The following is a 26,274-nucleotide window of genomic DNA, read 5'->3' as shown; positions in this document are numbered from 1 at the left end:
AACCTCTGAAGAGCCGCATGTGGCTCTGAAGCCACAGGTTGGCCACCCCTGACTTATATCTACTATATTAATGTCTCAAGGAGTCTAAGCTGGTGTAAATTTCATGCTGAGGATCCAGAAGAGAGTCTAACATGCCATCTCATGCCATAGCTCTGAATTTGGCCCATTTTAAACTGAAGAAATTAAAGCTTTCAGCCATCAGGCCATAAAGAGAGGGAGAGAAACAAAGAGGTAACGGCAAGGAAGAAGATGGTGTGCTTGAAAAGAGACAGTGAGAGAGAGAGAGACGTGGCTGTATGAAGTAGCAGAGAGGATGTGCTAGGTCTGGAGTGGTTAGGCTAGGTAGGCAGCAGGAGTCCGAGGGACAAACTTTCAGCTGGGCTGAATCAGCACAGCTCTATTGATTTCAATAGAAATATGTCAATTTACACCAGCTGAAGATCTGGCCTAGAGTCTGCCGAGCATGGGCTTGTGGCGACCAAAGAGGAGGGAGCGGCAACAGGGTGATTGGAGATGGAGGACTGGATGAGGATTTCATGTAAGGGCTTGTCTTCACTTCGGGATAAACCGACCTAAGTTACGCTACTCCAGCTGTGTGAATAATGTAGCTGGAGTCGACATAGCTTAGGTCGACTTACCCCGGTGTCTTCACTGCGCTGCGTCAATGGGAGACGCTCTCCAATCAACTTCTCTTAATGTTCTCGGGGAGCTGGAGTAGCGGACTCGACTAGAGAGTGCACTCCAATCGATTTAGTGGGTCTTCACTAGACCCGCTAGATCGACACCTACTGCATCAATTGCAGCAGTGTCGATCTCCCCGGTAGTGAAGACAAGCCCTAAGGGTCAACGATGATTCCAGAGTAATAGACCGCGCAGTAAATGGAGGGTCTAACTTCTAGAGGGAGACTGAGAGTGGGAGCAGATCAGGAGTTTGTGTCAGGAAGGGGCAGCTCCAGTGAGGAAGACATCAAAGGGAGAAGCAAGCTCAATGGGAAGAGGGAGAGCTGAGCTACTCAAGGAAGGAAATGTGTGAGGCAGGGGGACCAGAGCCAGAGAAGAGGGGATGGAAGGGGGGCTGCAGAGGCAAATGGACTTGGCAGGAGTTGGAAGGGTGCAGAGCCAACAGGCGAGTCTGTAAAAGGGAATGAAGGCCTTATTGGGAACAGGGATTTGGTCAGAAGAAGGGTCAGGGTGTGGAATTTGAAAGGAAGGGAGCCAGAGAATCTGGCAAGAACCACTTTGTGTGCATTGTCTTACAGTGATTTCAAGGACCACTGATTTGTGTGTCCACTGGAAGGCAAATGAGATAAGTGTTATGGAAAATGTATCACTGTAAAGAGTGTATTTATATAACAATACGAACGGAAGCCTGGTCACAGCTGCAGATGTAGAAGAGGCTGACTGCTTTGCTTCATGGCATAGATCATTATGATTATATTATGTGTTTTATTAATGCTGGCAAAAAAGCTACCAGCAGGAAACAACAAACTGCTTTTAACTGTATTGTCATTTATCAGCAAAACATTATATTTTAAAGATCTCTCCATTAAATCTCCATATCCTTGAAGCATGAAGAAAAAACAACTAAAAAAAGAACAAATTGGAAATCGTCTGCAAGTCCTACAATGGAAAATGCATATGACAGAGACTTAGAGAAGCTCCAGAGCTAAACCAGCCTTGCATTTGGTCCTGCAAAACTTTAAAAGGTTGCACTAAGACAAAGATGTTTGTACATCATAGCTTGAAATTCGAATCTAGCAGAAAGCAAACCAGAACAGCTTCTCACTGCCTGTAGCTTACCTGATGATCATACAGGCGTTGAAGATTTCCTTATCATTAACTTGAATCATGGACCAACTGTGATGCTGCTCTGCAGATGCTTCCCCCGCCACCTTTTCTTTTAATTCTGCTGAGCAGTTACATGGATTTGTGGTGTATCAAATGTGTTTTTTAAAGCTTTTGTTAAATTGGATTTTTTCCCCCTTGCTAACAATCTCACAGGCAGATTTGCAGGAAGCCTTTATAAATATGACATTGCATTATAGTAAAAGCTTTGCTGTTCTTATCTTCATGGTCAGAAGGGTCTCAAAGGACTACATATGAAGATTAAAATCAGTTTGCCCTAGAGTCAGACTAGATTACACAAATCATTTTAACAAATAAATCCAGATAGTCCTCTCCATTTTTCTTTCTTTGTCACCACTAACTGAGCTTTCTTGAATGTATTTTAAGACATTATGTGGAGAAATGCAAGAGAGAAATGTACCACTGCTAAGGAATCTCAAAGTACTTTTTTTTTTTTTAATTTTAGCAAAATTTGGTTGTTGGTTTATGAACAGCTCAGTGCAGAGATGTTTGTGTCCACAGAGAACAAAGGAATATAGTTAGGTAATTAACTATAGGTTACATTCCACTAGTGGAAGTCCAAAGAACTATCTAAAGAATGATGCTTCCTGCTACAGGGGAGAGAGAAAACTCTGTTGTCTTTTTAAGAAATAACCACCATGCCAGTGCAAAGCTGTTTCAACCAGGACATTTATTATGTAACATATTTTGCTAGATGTTACTCAATTAAATACTTGGGAAGCTTTGTTATCTGTTGAGTAAGTTTTTATATGATCACTCCATTCATGTTCTTAGTTACTAACTTACCCAGTGCCCCTCAATTCCAATTAGGGGCAATTCTCAATTAGGGGCAATTCCAATGCTCCATTGGGGGCAGGGATAGCTCAGTGGTTTGAGCATTGGCCTACTAAACTTAGGGTTGTGAGTTCAATCCTTAAGGGGACCACTTTAGGGTTCTGGGGCAAAAATCAGTACTTGGTCCTGCTAGTGAAGGCCAGGGGCTGGACTCAACTCAACTTAATGATCTTTCAGGGTCCCTTCCAGTTCTAGGATATAGGTATATCTCCAATTATTAAATTGAATTTAAACACCTAATGCTTTATTGTTAATGGTTCAGAAGAAAGGGATTCACAGCTAGTGAACATACAGAACCCTGGGTCCTATAATATCTGCATCCTTGGAGGAGGAGGAGTTTCTTACAAACTCAATTTCTTTCTGAAATTTGGGGATTTTTTTAGTCAAACAAAAGTTTAACCCCTTAAATATTGACATTTGTAAGCTGCCTGAAAGATTAGTGGTTAGGAGAACATATGCTTACTAAAGAGGGGATGTTACCTACTAGGTAGAGCTGGCAATTAGGAGTCTTTGGGTTCTATTCCTGGCTCTGACTTTGCCCAACTCACTCAATCTCTGTGCTTCAGTTTATCCATCTGTAAAATGGGCTTCCACTCAGCAGAACATTTTGTGCTCTTTTATTACAAGCTAAAATAATTACTGCAGTATTTTTTGAAGGATCAGCATCGTATGTGTGCTACATATGATCCCAAGTCACGCTGCATTTCACATACAATTCATATGCTTCAGACAATAGTTGCAGCAAGGTAAAAAGTACTTGCATTGTTCATTATCATCTGCTCTAATTTATACATGGACTTCATATCTTTCATAAGCCTCAAGGTGCTGTGAAGAATTACAATTATGTACGTGTAGGGATTGTTTCATCCACCTGGCACAAAAACGTGGTGGTCTTCTCTTCAGTGAATCTTGGCTGCCATTGTAATGGTACCAACATAGTAGTAGTTAGGGACCAGAAGTGATGGGAAATACTTTGTCAATTGCCGCTATGGGGAATTGGGCTTGGAGGAATTAGGCAAGCATGCTGGAAGAGACAGCTCTACTCGTGTGCAAAGGGCTTGGGGTTTTTTGATGCTGACATCTCATGTGAAAGATAAGGGACTTGGTGACTGAGGGCCAGTAGTTGTCAATGAAAATTCAATGTTTGCCAGCAATTTCCAGACAGTGGCCTGGATTGTCCCCTTCTGCAGCAATGCTACTGGCTGGGCTGAGGGTGAAGGTGAACACCAAATGAGGATCCTCGTGGAATATGCCCTAAATCTGTCTTGGGGTGTAGTGAAGTGAGGGTTTGGTGTAAAGCTTTGCATATCCCCCAGAGGGCAGGGCTATGGACTGGGAGGGACAAGCAGCAGGCAGTGCTTCTCCATCAGAACTCTTCTGCCAGAGACAAACTCCAGAGCCAGAGGTTGAATCGTTTCTAGAGAGGTGCTCAGGCATAGAGGGGTTCATGGAAAAATTAATGGGACTGCATTAACATTAGTCTGGATTTCCTGTAAAGCTTTGGTGAGACAACGTGCAGCTCCTGCCTCATCATTGTCTCAGCTTGGGATGACGTCGTGAATGAGAAGCCGCCTCCTCTGCTACACATGCTCTGGGTAAGATCCACACAGAGAATTTCCTTTGTACTGCCATGGCTGGAGAAAGCATCGGGCCCAGTGCTATTTTCCTAATATTTGGCCTGGGAGACAACTGTAGTAAGTGTGTGACGTCTCTGAGCAAATGCTGATTCTTTAATGGAGGCCTCACTACACCAAACATTGGTAAGGTTTGTTTGTGATGAAAGTAATAACAGCTTCTGCAGTGTAAAGAGTTAGAATGTACGCTGGACTAAATTAAAAATCTGCCAGATATTTGCATATAGCGATTTGTGAGTGCAATTAGTTGTGTAAATCTAGGAGAGAGCGCTGTTTTCAATGGACCTGTATTTGTGTGTGCTTATTTTTGCAAAGGAAGGGAGTAAAGCATTTGAGTGCACAACAGTAATTTTTTAAGGTAAATGTCCACTTGCCAGCATATATTCCCTGCCCTTCATTGACCCCTGGTGGGCAGAGCCACCTCATGCTCAACCCTCCCACCGGAAGTTAGTGAGTGGGACTGGAAGTACAAAAGGCAGGCTGGAGAACTCAGGGGGGAGGCAGCTGCCAGAGAAGCCAGACGCCTCCTGTGAGCTCCCGAGCTGGGAGGCTGCCGCAGACCCTGAGGGAGCTGAGAAATGGCCAGGACCACCCAGGGCCATTTACAGACCCAAACACGGAGGAGCTGCAAGCACTGACAGAGGCCTTCTTCCCCAATGACCCTCTATAGAGCCAGGTACACCTTGAGGGGGAGTGGGGAAGTGGCCTGGGGGTAGCCGACCCCTGTCTGGCTGCAACGCTGACAGCAAGTGAGTGACGGTGTTGTGGTCAGGATCCCCGCTCTGCCACTGCTAGGGCCCGGGATGCAGTGGAGTGGGGTGGGCCTGCGTCCCCCTGCCACCCCAATCCATAGGTGGCAGCCTCCCCATCTCTTAGGCAAGGAGCCTGTGCTTGTCGGCCCTCCACCAGAGCTAGGAGGCCTGACTGTTTGCTGCTCAGCCTGAGTGCAGGCCTGAGCCAGAGACTCTTTGCTGCCCCGCCCCGGCCAGGGGCTGGGGCTCCGTAACTGTTTGTTGCTCAGCCCGGATCATATGCTCTGTTCATTTATGCTTTTTGTGGATATGTGAAAGCTAAAACTCTTCTGTAATTGATAATTTAGCATGCAGTAATTTAATTTATTTAATATTGTGAAATGCAGGGTGAACTGGTGGTGGGATTTTATTTTCTTCCTGTGTGTTGGCATGAGCAGTCTGGATCTGAATGATTGCTTAATAGTTTATTATTGGGTGAATTTCATAAATGATATTATGTCCTTAATTCCTTAAACAGAACTAGCCAAAGCTGCGGTAGTCAGATCGTGCGCAGTACCATAGGGTGCCCTGGCCGATTAAGGTAGGTTCCATCTTTATCTTGAACCTGGTTTCCGCTCAGAAGAGAGGAATTCTGGGACTTGTAGTCCATAAATTGGGAGGAAACTCCTTTTTGCATACTGAGATTGATGGACAAAAAAATGTATGAAACCTTGGGAAAGAGCTGGGGTTGAGAGGAAGACTAGGCTTTCCTCAGACTTTTTGTTCCACTTGTTATTTTTTTACATTTTCCTGGAAGGGGAGACATTCTGGTTCACCAGGACAGCTATCCTATCAGCAAGTGAGAAACTGAGGCGCATGCACATTTTCACAGCAAAAGATACATGCAGTTATAAAGTCATATGTTTGACTTTTCACGTATTTTCTCCTTGGCACAACATACTATGATTTAATGTGGCTTATTTTCATCCTGTTGGTTATGGAGGGAGCTGGGCACTGAAATTCCATATTCTGGTCCTAGTGGTGAAGTCAGTGGGAATGTTTTTGCCTAATTACGGACTGCAACATCATAGCCAATGATAGTGGGTGTCTGTGGCTAGGGAAAGGGACAGAGTAAGGCTTCCTGTATTCTTTTCTTGGCTTCTCCACTGATTCACTGTGTAACATTGGACGAGTCACTGAAACTCTGTCACGCAACTTAACCATCTGTATAGTGGGGATAATATGTATTTTTATGAGATTTGGAAGACCGTGAGGCGATTTGGGTGGCAGTGTTGTAAGCCAAATACCAGTTCCACATCACTTTTCCATAGCTTTCTGCTCTCACAACAATCTTTGTACCCAGTAATATCCTTTCAGTGAAAATGTGGCCTTACAAGTCAAAACATAAGTGAGTGTTTGAGGTAAAATGCCAGAAATCTATGTTTCCATCCCTCTAACTCTTTAATTTTGAACTCTGCTCCTACGTTGGGTCTGTTAATCTCTGGCAAACAGCAAATGCTTTGCAGATGTTTGAGTTCTCTGTAGTACTTCCATAGCAAGCAGTGTCTTTTTGCATGAGTAGAAGTCTTACCAGAAATATAATAAGGATAAAGCACTCTGTATGCTGTGAGTATAACAACTGGTTAAAGCAAACTGGGTGGGTTCAGCCTTAAACATCGGTAATGATGCCTGTTGGTAGGCGAAAACATGCAGAGGAATGGGCAAATATGCACAAACTAGTGCCTATATTTTGTTAAAATGGTTCACAGTTTGGCATCTCACTGGATCCATGACTGCTCCTGCAGTTTCAGATAACAGCAGAGGCTCATTGCAATTTCTATCACCTATGTTTTTTTATCAAAACGTTTTTTCAATGCAAAATAGCTTTTTGATCAAAATGACTTTTCTTCTCCAGAATATTTTCACTTCTGTTGTGTTTTTCAATTAGAAAAAAACTCAGACTGTTATGCTAAAATTTTAAATGCAAACCATATTTATTTTTTTAACAAAATCAGTTTTCTGGACAATAAACACTCTTCGGGTTTTCAGGGTTGTTTTTTTTTTCACTGAAAAAACCTGAAATTGTCATGGGAAATAGGAAAAAAGCAACATTTTTATGACCCCTCCCACCCATGTGTAAATAATGCGCCTTTTATGACCGGCTCTGAAAATTAGCCATGAAGCTGTGAGCAATTCTTTCTCTCTCAGATCCTCATGACAGTCATCCACAACTTTGTTTCCTGCAGAACAGGCTAGTGAAATGCACACTACTTTGGGCTATCCTTGAAGACCATAGAAGCTTCAGATGCTGCAGAATGCAGCTACTCACATGAAGAGCAGGTCACTATGTGTGTATCCAGGTGATTCTGGATTCTAGTCTCTGCAGCTGGGTGCAATTTCAGATGCTTTTAATTCTAATTAAACCCCTGAACAATCACTGGAATGAATGATCTTTGTTAGCTGTAAGATATAGAAGGACCCTTAAATTTTTGGCCAATAGAGGGCAACAGGCTCACATTTATTTACTGCCTGTTCCTACACCCTCCCACTAGAGACAAACGCCGAAAAGCTTCCACTGAGCTCAAAAAGAGCAAGATTGGGCTCTGAACTTCAATCACTAAGGGCAGGACAGGGTCCCAATTTATTCATAACAAAATAATTAACAACTGTGTAATTTATACCATCTTTTCTGTAAGTGAAGCTAGTGCATGTTATTTAGCAATATAGTGACAAGGAAATACAAGTTTCAGAGTGATAGCTGTGTTAGTCTGTATCAGCAAAAACAACGAGGAGTCCTTGTGGCACCTTAGAGACTAACAAATTTGTTTGAGCATAAGCTTTCGTGGGCTAAAACCCACTTCATCAGATGCAACAGGAAATACAAGACAGAAGTCAAGTTCAAATCAGAGTGACTTTTGAATGATTTGTAATTCAGAAACAGTTTGACAGATTCCCTTCAAACTTGCCTTCAGAATAAAACTGGAAATTTTCAAGCCAAAGCAAGTTTCTAAGCAAATGTTATAGCAGGGCTAAAATAATGCATTTAATGAAAACTAGCTGCATTTGTAGGCAGTATATTGAGTCGCCTTAATATTCTGTATTGTAGAACTACACTGTACAAGCCTATCTCGGTCTCAATTATTATTTAACTACATGCTACTAATCCTTAATGATTTTAGTGAGGGGTTATGCATGCATACATAATATTATCTATCATTAACATAAGTCACATTGCAAACTCTGAAAATGAACATAACCTTTATTATGGTTGCAAACTCCTACTCTCTCACTCAGGGTAATTGTTCCAGGTAAATGTTCCAAGGGAGAACTGGCTTTTGATCTCTTTACCCTAGTGGAAAGGAAAAAAGTTTTTTCCCTCTCCAGCATTCTAAGTGGAGAGGTAAAATCACACTAAGGCACATAATATACCCCTACTGCCTTGTTTATTTAAAACAATAGAGTAACTTTAATATTTGCTAATGCGAGGGACCTTTATTTTTAATTGGTAAGTGGATCAACAGGCTGTACAGGCTTAAGGTCCCCTGGCTGCTGATGGATCCAACTGCAAAAGGTTCAAAGATTTGCAGTCCACCAGAAGGCAGAATCCTGCAGGTAGAGGGCAGAAAGCAGGCCATGATGACCATCCCTAGAAGATCTTTGCAACCTGAAAGTGTGGGCAAGAATGGCTGTCAGCTGATCTCTCTGGATGCTCCCTTAGCCTGAGGGGGTTGGGAGTGGGCGGTGGTGGTGGTGGACCAGAACGCACGCTGAGGATTTGCCCTAATGGAGGGACAATAAATAATTACAAATGTCAAACAACTTCTACCTTGCCTCCCTCCTCTATCTCCCTTCCTGAAGTTATATTTCTGGAGCTGGGGTATTTCTAATAATGGCCTTTCTTGAGGATATTTGTTGCTGTGGTGGTAGACTGGGTCTAAGGATCCTGGTCCAGAGCTTGGAAGAACATGCCACATGATGTACCGCTTCTATAGGGGCAAATCTTCTCTCCACTCCCAGGGTGCCAGAAGCCAGCATGACTCTGGGATTAATGCATTTCCACTGTATAGGTGGGGGAACAAGATCTAGGCATCCCTTGCAGGGATTCTACAACTCTAGCATGATGCTGCAGAGCCTAGTTCCATTGTGTCTCCTTGCACCCAAGAGTTTGGAATCACACTGGGCCTGGGACTATTCTCCTCCCCCCTTCCCACCCACAGCTGGTGGGAGGAAGTTGTGAGGAGAACTTGAATGATTGTGGACTGACTCTGCTGCCGCTCTCTGACCATTCCTTCATCCCATGACCTCCGCAGCACTCAGCTAGCTCTCTCAGTCTGTGCATTGGATTCAGGCCTAGAGCTTTTTGAATGAATAGGTCATGGAAAACATATTTGCACATTGCACATATGAGAACTATTTGTGAGTACTCTCAAATGCAGTATCTGAATATGATGGGGGTCTGGCCCAGACCTATATATGCTTTAAAAAGCAGGGTTATTTTTATCTGATTGTACCTTGCTGCAGAGTCTATTTCCAAGTAAATGAAACTTAAAGTTTCAAAGGCACAGTTACTTCTTGGTCTAAAATGTAGTTTGTTCCATAGTCTCAATCTTTTATTTCATTTATTTATTTATTTATTTTTGTATCTTCTTGTATATCAGACTACTACTCTCTTTACAAATAAATTCCAGACAGTATTAGAGCTTTGCAATCATTTGGGCAATGGAAGAGTGCATTATAATTTGAAAACTTGGTTTAGCTAACTTTTAAAAAAACCCTGCTGCTTGTTGAAAAATCTAAACCAGACCCATCTGAAGCAGTAACCTATAAGCTACAGCTCTCTGTAAGGAGGAAACCAGCACAAGTCCCTTTCTAAACCAATCTGTTTCCTAACTCTATATGTTCAGTAAGTTCTCAGGCAGGGAATGAAGTTTCTTCTCTCATCTATGCGTATTTTCTGTGGGTTGCAGTATCATTTGCTAATCTCTGTGGAAAGCTACTCACCTCAGTTGGCAGCTGCAAGACTTTTTGTGCCTTGAAATTTGGAAATAAATCACTGACGGCAACAATGGTTCACCATGTGCAGGATATTAATGCATATAAAGGCCCTGGACTGTAAAATCTAAATGTATTTTACTGAATCATTCATCTGGCATGTATGCAGTCCCAGTGCAACAACGTGATCATTATGAAAAATGTTTTCGAACTCTCCTGATGAGTCTACTGATCAATGTTCTGGCATACTAGGAAAGTAATAGCGTCGCTTTACATGAAGTAAACATTAATGCACTCTTATTCAATATTAGCTCCGTCCAAACCATATGTCAAAAAGCAACACTTCTACTGGATCAGCTTTTACATAAGACAGTTATGTTCTTTAACTGTCCGATAGAACGGCAAATTAGGGACACTTTCCATGTTAATCAATTAGTCATGTAGAAGTCAGGACACCATTGCATTCTAAAGCAGCTCTGGAATAGCAGCAGCAGCAGTAGCATTACTCATTACATAAGGATCAAGTATCAGGAGGTTCTGTGTCTACGATCCAAATTTTCTGCATCGCCGGCAATAAAACCTAATAATATTGTATACAAGAAACTTGTCAGTGTGGTGGTGAGGTTGAGATTTTAATGGCACTTGAGAGGCAATTCAGAGTAAAGGCTCTTAATTTTTCTGGTGATTTAATATTTTAAACATGCTGACTAAGGGCCTGCTCCTGTTTCCGTCGAAGTGAATGTCAAAACTCACACAGACTTCATTGTGAGCAGGATGGGACCCAGTCTGTCTCCAGCTCTAAAATTGGAGCGCTTGTTTTCTGCATATTTCATGGCGCCATTGGGTTCAGATGAGGCATCTTCAGTGGTGCAAAACGGCTTTGCTAAATTAGATGTTTGCTGCAGAGTCTCTACTCTGTTGTCCAACCGGTTTTGCCTTGGGAGTTGGGGAAATGGGTGGGGCTACTCAGTATATTGTAGCCGGAGTTAAATGGAAGAGTAGGATTGGAGCAGGAACGATGTTCAGCTACCCTGTAAAATGTTATCCCCTTAGCCCTATATTATGTGTTAGTGTCCTTAGGTGGTTTTGCACAGAATGGGGGTGCTCGGAGGATAACGCGTTGGACTGGGACTCAGAGCTCTGTTCAATTATTGGCTTTCCCAGAGGCTTCCTGTGTGCCTTTAGGTCTTAACCACTTTGTGCCTCAGTTTCCTATCTGCAAAATAATTTCTTTCTCCCACATTTCAGGTCTCTTATAAGCTCTTTCAGGTGGGAGTTCTTAATATGTGAGTGGCCAGTGCCTAGAATGGGGTGGCTTCTAGACTTTACTGTAATACAAAAACTGTTAATGAGTCTATTTAAATTCAACATTTAACACCCCGCTGAATGGCTTTTAATTAAAAAGTCCATAAAAATTCACTTTGGAGCTGATCTCGTAAGTAGTTTTATACCCAAAAGCAATTTTTGAGGAAGTTTTTAAAGCGAATGTAAACAGGTTTAGAATTGAAACGCCATCTCATTCTGAACTGCATCACCATCAGTGCAACACTTTACATCTGGTTTAGGAAATGCTTTACCTCTAATCGTGTCAGTTAGAGTCGTGTAAATGGTCTCTCTGCTTTTTAAAGTAAAAAAAACAGAGAAGGGCTTTAAATTGTATAATTTCCCAGTACAAACTCATGTCATCAGTTTACACTATCCTGAGTTGTCACGTTGGTTGTGATTCTTCCCGTATGTCTTCAATGCATTCATGTATTGCTAAAACCCGGTGACGCTAGTTAAAAAGCTTTTTCTTAGCTCCTTGCAGTCTGAGGGAAAGTTTCAGCACGTTGGCATGGCTCTCACACAGAGAAGGAGACAGAATGTGTTTCTGAGGCTGGTAACTACTCTGGGAAAAGAAATCAAGAGACTGACTGACCCAGACTGACTTGCACTGTTCTTTGCCTTGAGCTGCACCCAGCGCTGCTTGCTTTCTTTCCACCCTGGATTTCTTGTCTGCCTATCAGAAGTGCTTTCTCCTGGGTCAGGGAGCAGCTTTTCTACTCAGGGCCCAAGTAAGGTCTCAACACTCTAAAGACATGCCAAACCCACAACCCCCCCCCCCTGCAGAAATTGGACTTGTTTTTGGCTTAATTGGCTTGTGAGTTGCTTGTTGGCTAGTTTTTTCCTTGTAGCTTGTTGCTGCTGCTGCTTCTTTTTTTTCTTTTTGATTGGCTCCCAGCAAGCAGGGGCAAAGAGGGGAGAGAGTCCGGGGTGCACAGCAGGCGCACCACAGTCCCAGACTGCAGGCTGGGGGGATCTAGTTACATCGAGTGTTGGGGCTCTTAGAGATTGGCTTGTTTTGAAATGGAATTAGCTTGATTTTTGGCTTATTGTAAAAGTCGGGGTGCTCATTTACCACATGAAAGTTGGCACCTATGCTCTAAACCCATGCCTAGGGCCTCTGCTCCTGGAGTCACGTCATTGCTCAGTCTGAATTTCAGCTTTCATTTTTAAAAAATGTCTCTTGCCCTCATGGCTGTAAAGAAAAGCTTGCATATGTGACCGGAGTGTAACTGATACAGGGAGCCTGAAACAATAGCTCTGATCAGGGAGGGTTCTAACTCCACAACCTCCTGCTATGGATGGCTCTACTAACACCACCCCAGCAGAAGAGACTGTGCATGGCAGGAAGAGAAGAGTGCAATGTTCCCAACCCTAGCTGCTGGCATAGGCACTGAAGGACCGCCTGCTGCCATCTCTCTCTCAAGGGGGAGGGAGGAATGGCCCCTACTGCTCCTGATAAGAGGGCCCCTGTTGCCATTCTTGGAGGGAGAAGGGACCCCTATGCTGTTGCTCCTGCCTCTGTGAGGGGTAGAGCCAGCCTTAGGGAAAATGGCATCCTGGGTGAACTTTCTAGTATTGCTCCGGGAGCAGCGGGCAGTGACTCAGCAGGCAGAGCAGCAGCAGGTGGAGTGGCGCTGCAGGTGCCATGCTGCCAGGAGAGTGGAGGGGGGGAACATGTGAGCGCCTGGCTCCCACCCCACAGCACACTTTGCCCCCTCCCCACTGTCTCCCAGGGGAGCACAGCCCTTTTGCAGCGTCTTGACCACGCTGCTGTGGGCCATCACCCACCCATAAGGCCAGCCCTGGTGGGGGGAGTGGGCATACCATCACCACCCCTAGTGGTGACAGTGTGAGGGCAGGGCCACAGACCATGCCATGGTATGTTTAGGGCCCTGTATTGTCTTAATCCAGCCCTGACCCTACTGGTCTCTACGATGTGAGTTGTGTAAGACCCCTCTCCTATCAAGGACACCATTGCATTCCCCACTACTCTCACCTACATGTGAGTCCAGGACTGACACCTGACTCAGGTTGTACATTTTGCCCCACTAAATCCTAGTTTAGATTTGCACCCTTGAAAATGACCTGTTTATCTTTTAACTTCTTCCTTTGGGTCATTTGGTAAAACCTTTTCAGAAATCATCACCTTCCCCTAAATGTGTGCCTGAAACCATTTCCTCTCACCCTTAAGGGACTGGATGAGATATTGGCAGAAAGAGGAAAGAATATAATTATTAGAAAAGATCCACTGAACTTAATTCACAAAATCAGTATGATGTACCCAGGCTAGAAGAATGTGGGTCTTTGTCTCCCTCCAGTGCCTGGCTTTCATGAGAAGTTAATGAATCCACTACAGCTGCTAATTAGAGGACTTGGGGGGGGGGCATATTTTCAAAGGTACTTAGGAGCCTAGTGGGACTTTTAAAAGTGCTTAAGCAGGTTAGGCACCTAAACTGCTTAGGTACTTTTGAAAATCTCACTAGGTGCCTGTGTGCATCCTTAAGCAACTAAATACCCTGGAAAATCGGGTCCTAAGTCCCTTAGTGATGCTGTAAAGTAGTATATATTAAAATATTCTGTCTGCAAAACTAGAGTCTTTTTCAGGAGATTTAGTGATTCTTTGCAGCTCTTACCAAAATAACTTCACTTAATGTTCTTTGTATTAAGATTGCTGAGCCACACCATTCATTCATTTATCATGCACCTTTGACCATTTTATGTCTTTTGGCCAATAATTCATCTCCCTGGGATCAGATCTGATCTATTCTGTTTTGGTTCTTAAGATTCCTTTCCCAGAGCAGCTTCAAACAGCCTCCTTTTGGTAAAAAAAATAAAAATAAATAAACTCTTCAGAGAATATTTCCTTATCTTCTTGCCAAATATGGAATTTCCTCCCAAAGTCCCACATCCCAGGATGGAAAAGTTTCACTCCTGCCCGAGTAATGTTTTTCTAACCATAAATATCACACAGCATTATTATCTGTTATTTCATTGCCTTGCAGGGATGGAAATGGGAGCTTCAGGCCATTGGAAATAAGGGGATTCCCATCTTTCCAGTGAGACCAAACATTTGGGGCCTGATCCAAAGTCCATTGAAGCTTTGGCTCAGGGCCTTGCTTCCAGCCCTAGAAGGCACCATGATAATGGACTTCTAAAGTTGAGGCTTTAATATAAAAGCTATTTTAGGAAATTTTAGAGGCTTTTATGGCTCTAAGTCCTGCACAGTTGGACTGATAAAGCATCTGGCTTTGCTGGCAGAGGGTATGAAATATAGTTCTAATGATGGCTTTTCTAAATCTATATTGCACATTACATCAAAAATAACTACATTGAAGATAGTTAAGGTTGCAGATTCAGGCACTCAGAAGTTAGGAAATGCCGGTATTAACATTGCCTGTCCAACCTTAATTCAGCCCCTTTGTGTGCATGCATTACCATACAGTCTTTAATTACATGAACACATATTATTTTTCCACAGGATCTCTTGCCTTATTCAGTGCACCAGATGGATAGTGCTCAAGGAATTAATCAGGGTTCTGTAGTGAAGGTCACTGTTGTTTGTAGGACCCCTGCCTCATTTGTTGCAGAAGTTGACAAGTGTGTAGTGAATAAGGCAGGGGACTCAGGAAAAGAAAGAATAGTCTCTTGGCTTAGGTAGCTGAAGGACACCCTGGAGAACTGGATTCCATCCCTGCCTCTGCCACAGAGTTCTTATGCGATGCTGGGCAAGTCACATAAACCAAAATTTTCACAAGTGGCCACTAATTTTGTGTTCCTTGTTTAATGAGTGCCCAGCCTGAGATGCTTGGGGTGTCATTTGCAGATGTGCTGAGCTCTCACAACTGCAACTGAAGTCAATGGGCACTGGACATACAAAAATAGTAGATACTCTTTTTACCTTGATCGCTCCATACCTCAGTTGATCATCTGCAAAATGGGGATAATAATATTTCCCTCCCTCACAGGGGCTGTGAGAAGACAAGTTTGATGTCTATGAAGCCCTCTGATATTATGGTGATGAGCACTGTAGAAAAGTAATGAGGAAATTAATAATTCTGTACTCAGTGCAGGGTTTGGATGGTGTGCAGTGAACATGGCATGAGGCCACACATTGATTAAGTATGAAAAGAACTATTGACTAGTTACCCAGTCATTGAGCACCATCCAGCACTAGATGAACTGTGGACGGGTAACCTTAATTCTAGCGTTTTCTAACTCCTGCGCGCTCGACTTTGCCACTTGAACATTTTCAAATGCAGTTTTCTATATGTAATTTCTGCTTCTTTTTGTTGTTCATAACTAAATTGGCTAATGGGGAGGACCTGTCACCCCCAATGTTTGTATTCATCTGGCTTTAATTTTGTAACACAGCGAGGTCAGCGATTCATCACAGCAATGCCTAGTGCACAGCCCTAGACTCTCATAATTGTGATGTCATAGTGGTCCCTTCTGTCATTATCTATGAATCTGTCATCATCTAGTCCCTCCTCCTGCATAACAAGTCACAGTCTTACCATCACAAACTTGTAGCATGCCATAATTTAACATTAATTAAAGCACCAATAAGGAGTGTTATTGATATGCCAACTAACTCACTGACACTGAGAGCTGGATGGAAAAAATGTCAGCCAAGTTTTTTTCCTGACAAAAATGTTGCTTTTTTATCACAACCAACATTTTGAATTATTATAAATAGTTTTGTTTTGGAAAGCAAAAAAAAAAAAATCCTACTTTTTGTTCCAGTTTTATCCTCATCTCCCCTTTCTAATGGGGAAAACTTTTTTTTAAAATAAGACAGATAAATTGGTATTTTTTTTCACAGAAATGATTTTTTTCTAAAATTAAAGAAAAAATGCTTTTTTTGTAGAAAATAAAAAAAGAAGAGATTTCAAATAAAATACTTTATTTCAAAAATGTTCATGAAGTGTACTTTTTAAAAAACAACTCTGAGCTCCTCAAACGATATATATTACACTACACCTGCCCTGTCCTCAGGAATAGAGGTTCTTAGGCTCAGACCAGATCTATATGCCATCCTCTGTACGTTCTCCAAGCTCTCGGGGCATAGCTGCAATATAGAACAGCTATGAGCAATGCTAAGTGCATCCCACCTCTCAGTATTGCATGTGTAAAAATATTTTTATATTTATGTGGGTGGTTTCTGCCTGGTGCCCAGACAGCTCCAGAGGAACCTAGTTCATTTTGTTACACATAAACATTGAAAGCAAAGGCAAAATTATGAATAGATTAAAAAGCTCTTCTTTCAGTAATGACTGAGAACACATTTGAAGGGAAAAAATCAAGGAGCATCTTATGAGATATATAATGCTGGCTTTCCTCTTCTCAGAATGAATTTGTGCCAAAATGAGATCATTTTTCAATTCATATGGTAAGTATATAGAAAATAATTAAGCAGATTGCTTGAATGAATGGGGTTTCCTACCAAAGGTGACATAAAAAAATTGAGTCTGGCCTGCAGCTGGTTGAAAATGTGCATCTCTCTGTTAATTGATGTTTATGGTAAGTGGAAGACTATGACCAGTCTTTTGTTCCATGGGGTCTCTAACTGCATTGGCTGCAGTGCCAAAATAGTAAATACTCTCCCCAGTAAAATAACCCATTCTCATATGGTGTAGATATTAAGGGCCAGATTCTCAGCTGGTATACATTGACTTCAGTGGAGCTACATAAATCTATACCAGCTGAGGATATCTCCATATTACTTGACTGATGTGCACAAGGGTGTTTATAGAAATGTCATTGGAGGGGAGTGCTGAGATCTGAGCTCATGTCCTAATAGTGATAATATAAAGAAATGCAATGATGGAGAAAGAGAGGGCAAGAGGCAGGAATGTTACCCCGTGATGGGGTGTCTGCCCCATGCTGGCTTGCAAGGGGTTAATACAACCCTAGGGAGGCAGAACAGGAAGCAGCCAATAGGAGAGGGGCTGTGAGGAGTAGCCAATCAGGGCCCACCAGACCCATATAAATAGAGCTGCAGGGCACAGCATGGTCAGTTACTCCCTGGGGCTCAAGGAGGGAGGTCTGGGTGCCATGCAGGTGGAAGGAAGCTAGCATCATGGAAAAAACAGTGCTGGGTAGGAACTGGCTGGCTGTTAGGACTGGGATGCTGAGGTCCTGAAGTAAGTGCAAAGAAGGTGCTGGGGTTGTGGGGAAATGGCCCAGGGAAATATACTGAGTTGGAGAGGTAGCAAGTGGCTGCCATCTACAGGGTCCCCTACACTCACCACTGGGGAAGTGGCTGGACAGTTAACTGCAGGGCCCTTGGAAGCAGGGCTGGCTCCAGGCACCAGCGCAGCAAGCAAGTGCTTGGGGCGGCCAATGGAAGGGGGCGGCATGTCCGGGTCTTCAGTGGCAATTCGGCGGTGGGACCCTCGGTCCCTCTTGGAGGGAAGGACCTGCAGCTGAATTGCCACTGAAAAATGAAGTGCTGCTGAATGTGGCTTTTTTTTTTTTTTTTTTGCTGCTTGGGGTGGTAAAAATGCTGGAGCCAGCCCTGCTCGGAAGGTGGGAGCAGAGATTGTGACCCAGCTGGAGGAGTCATGAAGAGGACACCATGGTCCTTGGAGTGACGTGTGTCTGGGAGCAGATGTGATGGTGGGCAAGGCCCCATTGGGAATGGGCAGACCAACCTGTGGAGCTAATCCCAGGACAGCCAGCAGGAGGTGCTAGTGTGGTGACTAGAGCCCTGTCACATACCCCTTCATTTATGTGTCCTTATCTCATGTTATACTTAAATTGTGAGTCCTTGGGGCAGGAACCATCTTTGTTCTGTGTTTGTACTGCACCTAGCACAATGGGATCCTTGTCTATGACTAGGCTCCTAAGTGCTATGGTAATACAGTAATAATAATATTTCCTGTTCCACTCCAGTACTCAAATGTTCTAATTCCTTGGTTCCTTTCTTTTGGAAAAAATTGATTTTTTTTTTTAAATAATTTTGAAATTGACATTTTTTTCTTAAACCAGAATTATTGTATTTAATTCTTTAAAATACTTGATTCCCTGAACCACAGGATTTCAAGTGGTGGTGCATGAACAAACTAGAGGGCATGATTTGGCTTAGCATTTTTATGGCAGGAAAGTATATTTGGAACTCAATTGAATTTTCTGTCCTACTTAAAAACAGGCAGTTGAGAGAAACATTTTTGACTAGGAAGGAAAAGGGTTAGCAGGCTCTTTCCAGATTACACCAATCTCAAATCTATCTGACAGTTCACTGCTTGCTAGTTTGACACTCTGTTTCCAACTAACAACCCACAAGATGACAAAAGTCTCCTTTGCCGTTTGCTGTTTGCTCTTTCACATCAGACCTTTTCTTTTCAAGGTTATCTTTAGACTTACTGAGCAATTCAGGACAGAAATGAGATGCCCTCCAGAGCAACTTCTGGCACCTTAGTTAAATGTTTGAAAGAAGGCTCGGGTCCCACCATGTACACTGTACTCTTCCTGTCCTTCCAGACAGCAGTGACATTTAAGGATTTATCCCTGGAGCCTGCTCCCCTCCAAAACCTACAGTCCAATTAGTGCCGCTGAAACTAGAGTGGTAGAACTACTTTTTAAAATATGTGGTATTCAGAGTTGGATGCCTGAAGCGTAGCAGATGGGCTGAGTGTTGGACTCAATTGCCATTTAAAAAATGTTGAGGAAAAGTGAAGTAAACATAAGCAGAAAGGGAAAGCAAGCGAGGGTATGGATCCAAAATTCAAAGAGCTGGCTTTGTTTTCAGAAGTGAGGAGTGAAATAGATAAAAATAAATAAAAGAACCCAGATTGGGCTGGAAGCAGAGTAACTAGAAATATTATCCAGCTAGGACAGTCAGTTTGGCTATACATGGGTGACCCAAAGGGCCACCTTACATCTCCTTAAAGAAACAGCCATGGAGTACTCCACATGCCAATTATTAGAAGCTGACTTTTTCTATATCTGGGGCAGTGCTCACTGTGGGCAGCTTTTAAAAAAATAATTCCTGGAAGGAGAGCCCCTGAACATTTCAGCTCTGATTCTGAGGAGACAGTCTACTGAAAGTTTGACATTTTGGGCCTGATTCTGTTCCTGTGCCAGTTTTATGTTGGTGTGATTTCATTGATTTCATTGTAGCTACTCCTTATTCTTGTTAGTGCAAATGAGAACACAATCTGAACTTGGATTTTCAGCAGTCCAGGTAACTATCAACTAGGCTGCTACATGTATTGACAGGAAACTTGGGGCTCTAAATTGTAGACTTACGGGTTTCAGGAAGAAAAGGCCCCCAATATGGCAGGGCACTTAAGCATGTTTAGTTTTAATCACCTTAAAAATTCAATTGATTTTTAGTTAGGCCTTGATCCAGAATACCAAAGAGGCAGAGAAATTGAAAAGATTCTGATTATAAACAAGAGGTTTGCTGTGGAATAATCTCCTAAGGGGAGGCACTAGCACTTGAGTCAGTGAGAGTGAGCTAAACACTTGAGAATATTCTGTAGGGTTTCCTTCTGTACTGGCAGTGATGGGCCAATACCTAATAGCTCCTCTCCATCTTTCTTTCTGTGATCCTATGTAGTCTGAAACGATTTTTTAAAAATAGCATACGGGGAAACAATAGACACATGGCTTTCTTCCAGGGTCCCTGCCACATTCACAGGATTTTATTTTCCAATCCTTTTCAAGTTATTGTCAGAATTACTAGATAACTTGTGATCATGCTGGAGGGGGAAACTGAAATTGGTCAAGAGCATAGAAAAGCATGCAGAGCAATTAATGTGCACTCTCCCACCACACACGCTGACTCATCTGTTCCTTTGGGACTCTGATGTAGGAAAGGAGAGATACAGTAGTGCTGGATACCAAAATAAAATAAAAGGGTTGTAGATGATTGAGACATCTCTGCCCCAGCTGCCTCCCTCTCATTATGCATAACCACCCACGTGTGGCCAGTTTTACACTTTATGCTAAAACATTGCTCTGTGTCACAGATCATTATCCATGTTGCCAGTTTTTGTGATTTTTATCTTTGTTTTTTTTTCCTAGCCCCAGCTCATGGGGTCATGTGAATATATGAGAATCTCCGCTTTCATTTGTAAAAGCAAGTGTCTAGCGCTCACCTCATGGTTGTAGAGAAAAGCATGAAAATGTCAGTCCCGAGCACCCTAGAGGCTCAAAAGCCAGAAAGAACCCCAGATGATATGTTTAAAGATTATAATTTTTAAGATAATTGAGTGATTGTGTGTACCTGACTCATTTTTGAATGGCTGGGGTTGGCAATATTGCATTATTTTTTATAATGTGTATTGGAATAGTGCCTCAGTCACACCTGTTGTGCTAGGTGCTGTACAAACCCAGAATAACACAATACCTGCCCTAAGGCATTTATAATCTGGACTCAATTCTGAAATGACAACTGCAAGGTATCAGACAACTTTTAATGGCTAGACTGAGGACCAGCTGGGGCAGAACACTGACAGACAGTGAAGGAAAGTTGATACTTAGTTATATAATTATAAAAATGTGTGAATATAAAAATGATATGTATCTGAGTCTCCCTGTCCTTCCAGCTTTTATATTTTGCTAGTCTTGTAGATTACAAACTGCCTGGGGCAGGCACCATGTCTAGCATTGTTTATAAAGGTCCTAGCTTACCAAGGCTCCTGATAGGGAGCTGCTGGGCTCTCATGTAACACTAAGTCATCATAGATTAATGTTAGCACAAGTCTTATAGTTATGGTTATTAGGTTTATTGACCATGAAGCTCTGTTTTTTAGTGTTAGGCTGGGGGTTGTTTCCCATTGATACAATAGTACATTGAAAAAACCCAAATGCAGAAGACATTTAAGACAAAGTTCTCTGGAGTGGTGCGACTGCTCTGTGCCATATTGCTGCCATAACCTGACCATAAAGCCAGTTTTAATTGCCATGAGATGGGAATCACCCCAGTGTAAGACTGATGTTTTATTCTACCCTTGTGTGCAGCATCTTTACTGCTGCTCCATGCATTGTGGCTGCACCAGGGGGCCAGGCGTATGGCCTCATGTAGAGGACTTCCCCTATCAGTTAGAAACCTGCTTCAGGCTGATCAGATTTGCGGTATAAAAACGATGACAGTCTCCCTTTAAAGACAGGTATGTCAGGGTTTATACAACTGCCATTTAAAGAGCACCACACACAGGAGTAGGAGGCAAAGGCCTCCCAAACCTCGTACGGGTGCTGTCCAAACCAGATACTAAGGAAGAGCCTCACTGATGTAAATCGGGTTGTTTGCCACATTCCACAGTTCACTCACAAGAGGCAACAGTATGTAGATGGGAAAATTTGGGTGCAGGGGCAGCAACCGCCAAGCTTGCTGGGAAGGGCCTGGCTGATGAGCCGGGTAAGGGGGTGTGTCCTGTCCTTCATCCTCAGCTTTCCTTTCCTTGTGGGCTGCTAGTTTTGTTTGGATGTATTCCTGGAGGTTTCATCACATGATGTAATCTCTAATTAAAGATTAATGTTTAATTTCTAGAGACTCCAGGACAATCCTGGAGGCTTGGCAACCCTGCTTTCCTTTCCTCAGCCTGCAGCCAGCTCCTGCCCCTGGTCCATGTACATCAGTGAAGCCCATCATATACTAGGTGCTAGTAGGCTGATGGCAGGGAGTAGCTGTGTGCCAGGTTTAGTCATCAGACAGCAGCCAGTATTTCTGCCTATAATGGTTTTGGAGCAAGACTGTCTCACACACTGACTTGGCCTGGATGGCTGCCGGGGTGTGTCTGCCTGTACACTGGAGAAAACAGAAACTGCCCATGGAGGCTGGGAAGAGATCTGCACTTGTTCTGGGCTGGGGGCAACTGCGAGGTGGCAGCATTTCCCCTCTTCCTTGGAGCCTGGGTTTCTGATCAGCCGAGGGGCGTTTAAACCTATTATAACCCCCTGGGCCAGGAGGGTTTGTGGGCACCTTCGGCTAGAAGAGGCTGGGGGAGAGAAGGGCTCTTCCCACCCCTGTCCTCGGGGAATATCCCATCCCAGGGCGCAGGTAACCCAGTCTGTAGCACCCCCCTGCCCCCCACCCCAAGCGCCCTGCCACGGGGTCAGAAGCCAGGGTCTTTTCCCGCCGGGAGGGGGGCGAGATCCCTGGGGGGGGGTGTTGTCTCTCCCTGGGCCCCTCTCAGCCCCAGCTGTAGAGGGATTCGCCCAGCCACGGGCACACGCCTGCTCCGCATCTCCCTCCGCGAGCTCACCCACGCCACGCGCAGCCCCGCCTCCGCCAGGGAGGCGTCCCCTGCCCCTGCCCAGCAGCCACGGGCCGTGCGAGTCCCTCCGCTTTGGTCCCGCGGCAGAGGCGGCCGAGGGAGGATGCCCTGGTCCCGCTCTGAGCTTGCTGTTGCGGGCGGGGGGGTGCAACGGGGTTAAAGCCCCATCTCCCCGCCTGCCCCCACCCGGTGACCCGCCCCGGCTCCGGGCAGCGCTAGCGGCTTGGCTGGCTCCTCCCCGCCCCGCATCTGCAGCAAACGCCCAACTCTCCTGAATTATTCAGCCGCGCTCCCCCGCCCCCTCGCCGAGCTCCCGCTGAGCAGCTCCCGGTAACTTTTCGGCAGTGGGCAGGTCGGAGCCTGCCTCCGGTCCACCCCCAGCCAGGCAGCCTCCTCGGCAGAGCGCCCTGCCTCCCCCGGGCTTCATGCCTCATGCACCTTCCCGCTCCCCCGCAGCCTGCACCGCCGGGACTCGGGGACTCTGAGCGGCGCCGCGTCCTGCCGGCTGCACCCCGCACTCCTCTGCGCGCACGGGGCGGCCCCAGCTGCTCGGGGAGTCCCGGTCCGGCGGAGCTCGGCAGGCTGCGGGGGGCTCCGAGCCCCGCTCGCTAACCCAGGAGCGGCCGCCCCGCGCTGTCCAGGGTGCGGGCCGGGGGCAGCTGCAGCCGCCCTCAGGGGCCAGCCCTCCCTGGCTGGGGGGCTGCGCCTTACCCGGCTCCCGGCTTGCTCCGGCGCAGCGGGGAGCTCCCGGGGAGCTGAGCTCGCGCTGTTCCCGCCCGGCGGGCTCAGGCTCGCAGGGGGCGAGCTCGCGGGACCATGCTGGCCGCCGGCGGCGGCGGCAGCAGCAGCGGCGGCCCGGCAGGCGCGCAGGCGCAATCTGCCCGGAGCCTGCGGTTCCCGAGCCCGGCGTGCGGCACCGCCACAGTCTGGGCTGCCCCCGCCGCCCGAGCGCTACTACCATGAACTGCTCCATCCTCGCCGGAGCTACTCACCGGCACTGGGCGCGAGACACCTCCCCGGCTGCCCCCAGCCGCCACCGCCGCGCCCCTGCCGCTCCAGAGCCCGGCTCTGCAGGCGCAGGATGCCGGGCGGCAAGAGAGGGCTGGTGGCACCGCAGAACACCTTCCTGGAGAACATCGTCCGGCGCTCCAGCGGTAAGAGCTCACCCCCGGCCCGGCCGCCTAGCGACACCCCGCCCGGCACTTGCAGATCAGGACCAGAGCGGGGGAAAGTTAGTTGCTGCTGGGCTAGGTTCTCATCGCAACTTTATGGTGCGCTGGGTGTCTTTAGACTGGATGCAGCCCGCTAGCCGCGGGCATGCTCTTAATCTCCCTTCAGCGATTGCTGCTGGTCTGCTTGGCACAATAGGTGGCTGGGGAAAGAAAACCTAATACATTTGCTTTTCAAAAAAAACCCTCTGACCCCCATTAGTGCAATACCGAAGAAGCCCCCCTCCCGATTATTTGTATCTTCAGCAGGTGAAGATCAGAGAGAATAAAGCCCCGATTTGTTTAGCAGCTTTCTTTCCTGTTAATTTAAGGAATTTGGTTAATTCCACGTGATGCCTGAAGTTCTTCGGGAGGTTTCGTCATCCATCATTGGTAACTTTAGCTATCTAGCTAAAAGAGTGTCCCACAGTGACAGCGATAATAGACACAGGTCACAAATTAGAGAAGATACTTTTATTGTAAAAGTGTTCAGCCACCACTGTCTGTATTTAATTAAACTGATAAAGTGTATGTTTGTGAGTGTGCATTTCCACTAACATACCAAAATAGGCTGTTAATTTCCCATAAAAGTAATTTCTGTAGAGAACATAATTTACCTGTAGTTGTAGATATCTGATCTATCGAGCATTTGCTGTTCTTCATCTGGTACCTTTTCCCCCCATATAGCTTCTTTAGTCCATGCCAACTGTATTATTATTATTATTATTTATTAATTGCATTTAAATACTTTGAGTTTTTGTGAACTGGTTCTGAGAATAAATAATCAAAAACATATATTTTGAAACTATATCTTCCCTATATACTGAATTCATTCTATATCTTTAAAAATGGTTCTACCTAATAGGCTCACTTTTTATCTTTCTTTTGTTGTTCTGTGGTCTAAAGCTCGTAGAGTTTTGTAACACTTTAACATTAATTTTTGTTGCAAAGGTGCTATTAGGAATTACAGTGACTTAGGTGGTGGTAATCCTGTGGCTGTGCAAACATGCTGAATATTGTCGGCAGTTCCACACCCGCAGACTCCTCTGTTATATATATATATATATATATATATATATATATAATGACAGGACTGTTGGTTTTCAAAATTCCATGGCCGTAAAATTATTCATTGCCGTTGGAATCTATTTTACCCTTGCAGCGCATTAGGAAACACGATCAAGAATATCACACATTAAAATAATGAAATGGGTACAGATCATCCCACCAACAAAACACAGATGATACTTCTGGCTAAACTCTGACCTCCTGCTTAGTCTTCACTGAGGCAAATTTCTATTGAAGTGAGTTGGAGCTTGTATGAATAAAAATGGAAAAAGGACCTCAGAATTTGGCCTATTGATACCAAACTGAGGTTTCTCTTTAGACCACAAAATTTTAGATCAGCAACATGATGGCTAACACTAACCATTTATGTGCTGCCAATGTCTACGTTAATCTAGTAACATGAATCAGAAAGAGAGACAGAGGAGAGGAAAGTGATTTAAAAAATTGCAGAATGTATCATTAACAAATATTCTAATGTTATCTGAAGTCCGGCTGAGCAGTAGTTCTTTTCATGCCTTCAGTTGCGCTGTGCTAAGTTCATTTCATGTTTCTGCCTGAGGTGGTACAGTTTGTTGGGTTTGACATTTATGTTGGATGAAGAATTTGGAGGCTGATTCTACTCCCATTGAAGTCAATGGGAATTTTGCCATTGCCTTCAATGGGAGCAGAACTGGGACCTAGAAATTGTTGGTCAAAGAATGTTCTTCTTGGTTTTAAAATGTCAGCTTCATAATAAACAAGCAAACATTTTTATCTTTTTCTTCCTCTCCTATTGCCGATATCAAATGCTCTGCTTGGCTGCTGATTCTGTGTCAAGTTCTATGGCGGTACGGTCATGGAAAGCTTGGGTCTCTTGCAACAGTGTACTCACCAGAATTTTAAATGAAAGATTAAATAATATGGTTGTATATATCACCTTTCCTCTGATGATCTCAAAGCATTGAATGAATTATAATTACACTTCACAAGAAGATCAAGGAGGTACAAATAAGCATTAGCATCCCATTTTAAAGATGAATAAATTGAGGCATGGGTAGTTCAATTGTTGTGCCCAAGGTTACAGGGGAAATCAGCGGCAGGGCTGGCAACAGAACCCTTAATCTCTTGTTCTAATTAGGTCACATGGCTATCCTAATGAAAGTTTAGTAAGACTTTAAGGTACCAAAAAGTAGAAAAGATCAGTAGGTTTTTTAAATTGTACTTTAAAAAATACTTTATTTTCCATACAATTTAAATTTGACCAAAAATGGGAACATCGGATTTTTCATATGGGATCAAACCACTGATTCCTCTAATCCGCCTCCTCTAGCAGCTGATATCTGTTGCTGGGGGAATGCAACAACTCCCCATAATGCACCAATCCAATTGTACATTGATGGATGGGTTGGGA

The 26,274-nt window shown here is 44.3% G+C and overlaps 2 protein-coding genes across 5 annotated transcripts in view; one reads left to right on the top strand and one right to left on the bottom strand.

Annotated features, from left to right (window-relative positions):
* The window catches only part of RHOJ (ras homolog family member J), a 134,710-nt gene extending 118,946 nt beyond the window's left edge, over window positions 1–15,764 (bottom strand). Inside the window, exons 1-2 of the mRNA XM_039537108.1 lie at window positions 15,530–15,764; window positions 15,282–15,407 (exon numbers count right to left, since the gene is read on the bottom strand). The gene's annotated coding sequence lies outside the window, so the exon portion shown is untranslated. The remainder of the gene's footprint in view (window positions 1–15,281; window positions 15,408–15,529) is intronic.
* A 1,648-nt stretch (window positions 15,765–17,412) lies between these two features.
* Window positions 17,413–26,274, top strand: part of KCNH5 (potassium voltage-gated channel subfamily H member 5) — a 223,407-nt gene continuing 214,545 nt past the window's right edge. The window contains exon 1 of one of the 4 annotated variants that reach the window (XM_039538887.1): window positions 17,413–17,526. Coding sequence is in view for 2 of the 4 variants with exons in the window: in XM_039538886.1 (XP_039394820.1) it covers window positions 23,690–23,762 (73 nt within the window). In the remaining 2 variants the exon portion in view is untranslated. Of the gene's footprint in view, window positions 17,527–23,261; window positions 23,763–26,274 lie in introns of those variants that run through there. The other 3 variants (XM_039538889.1, XM_039538886.1, XM_039538890.1) reach the window with 3 other exon arrangements.

The sequence above is a fragment of the Mauremys reevesii genome, linkage group 4 (assembly GCF_016161935.1).
Source record: "Mauremys reevesii isolate NIE-2019 linkage group 4, ASM1616193v1, whole genome shotgun sequence".
In the NCBI taxonomy this organism is placed as follows: domain Eukaryota; kingdom Metazoa; phylum Chordata; order Testudines; family Geoemydidae; genus Mauremys; species Mauremys reevesii.
This window is presented reverse-complemented; position numbering and strand designations above follow the sequence as displayed.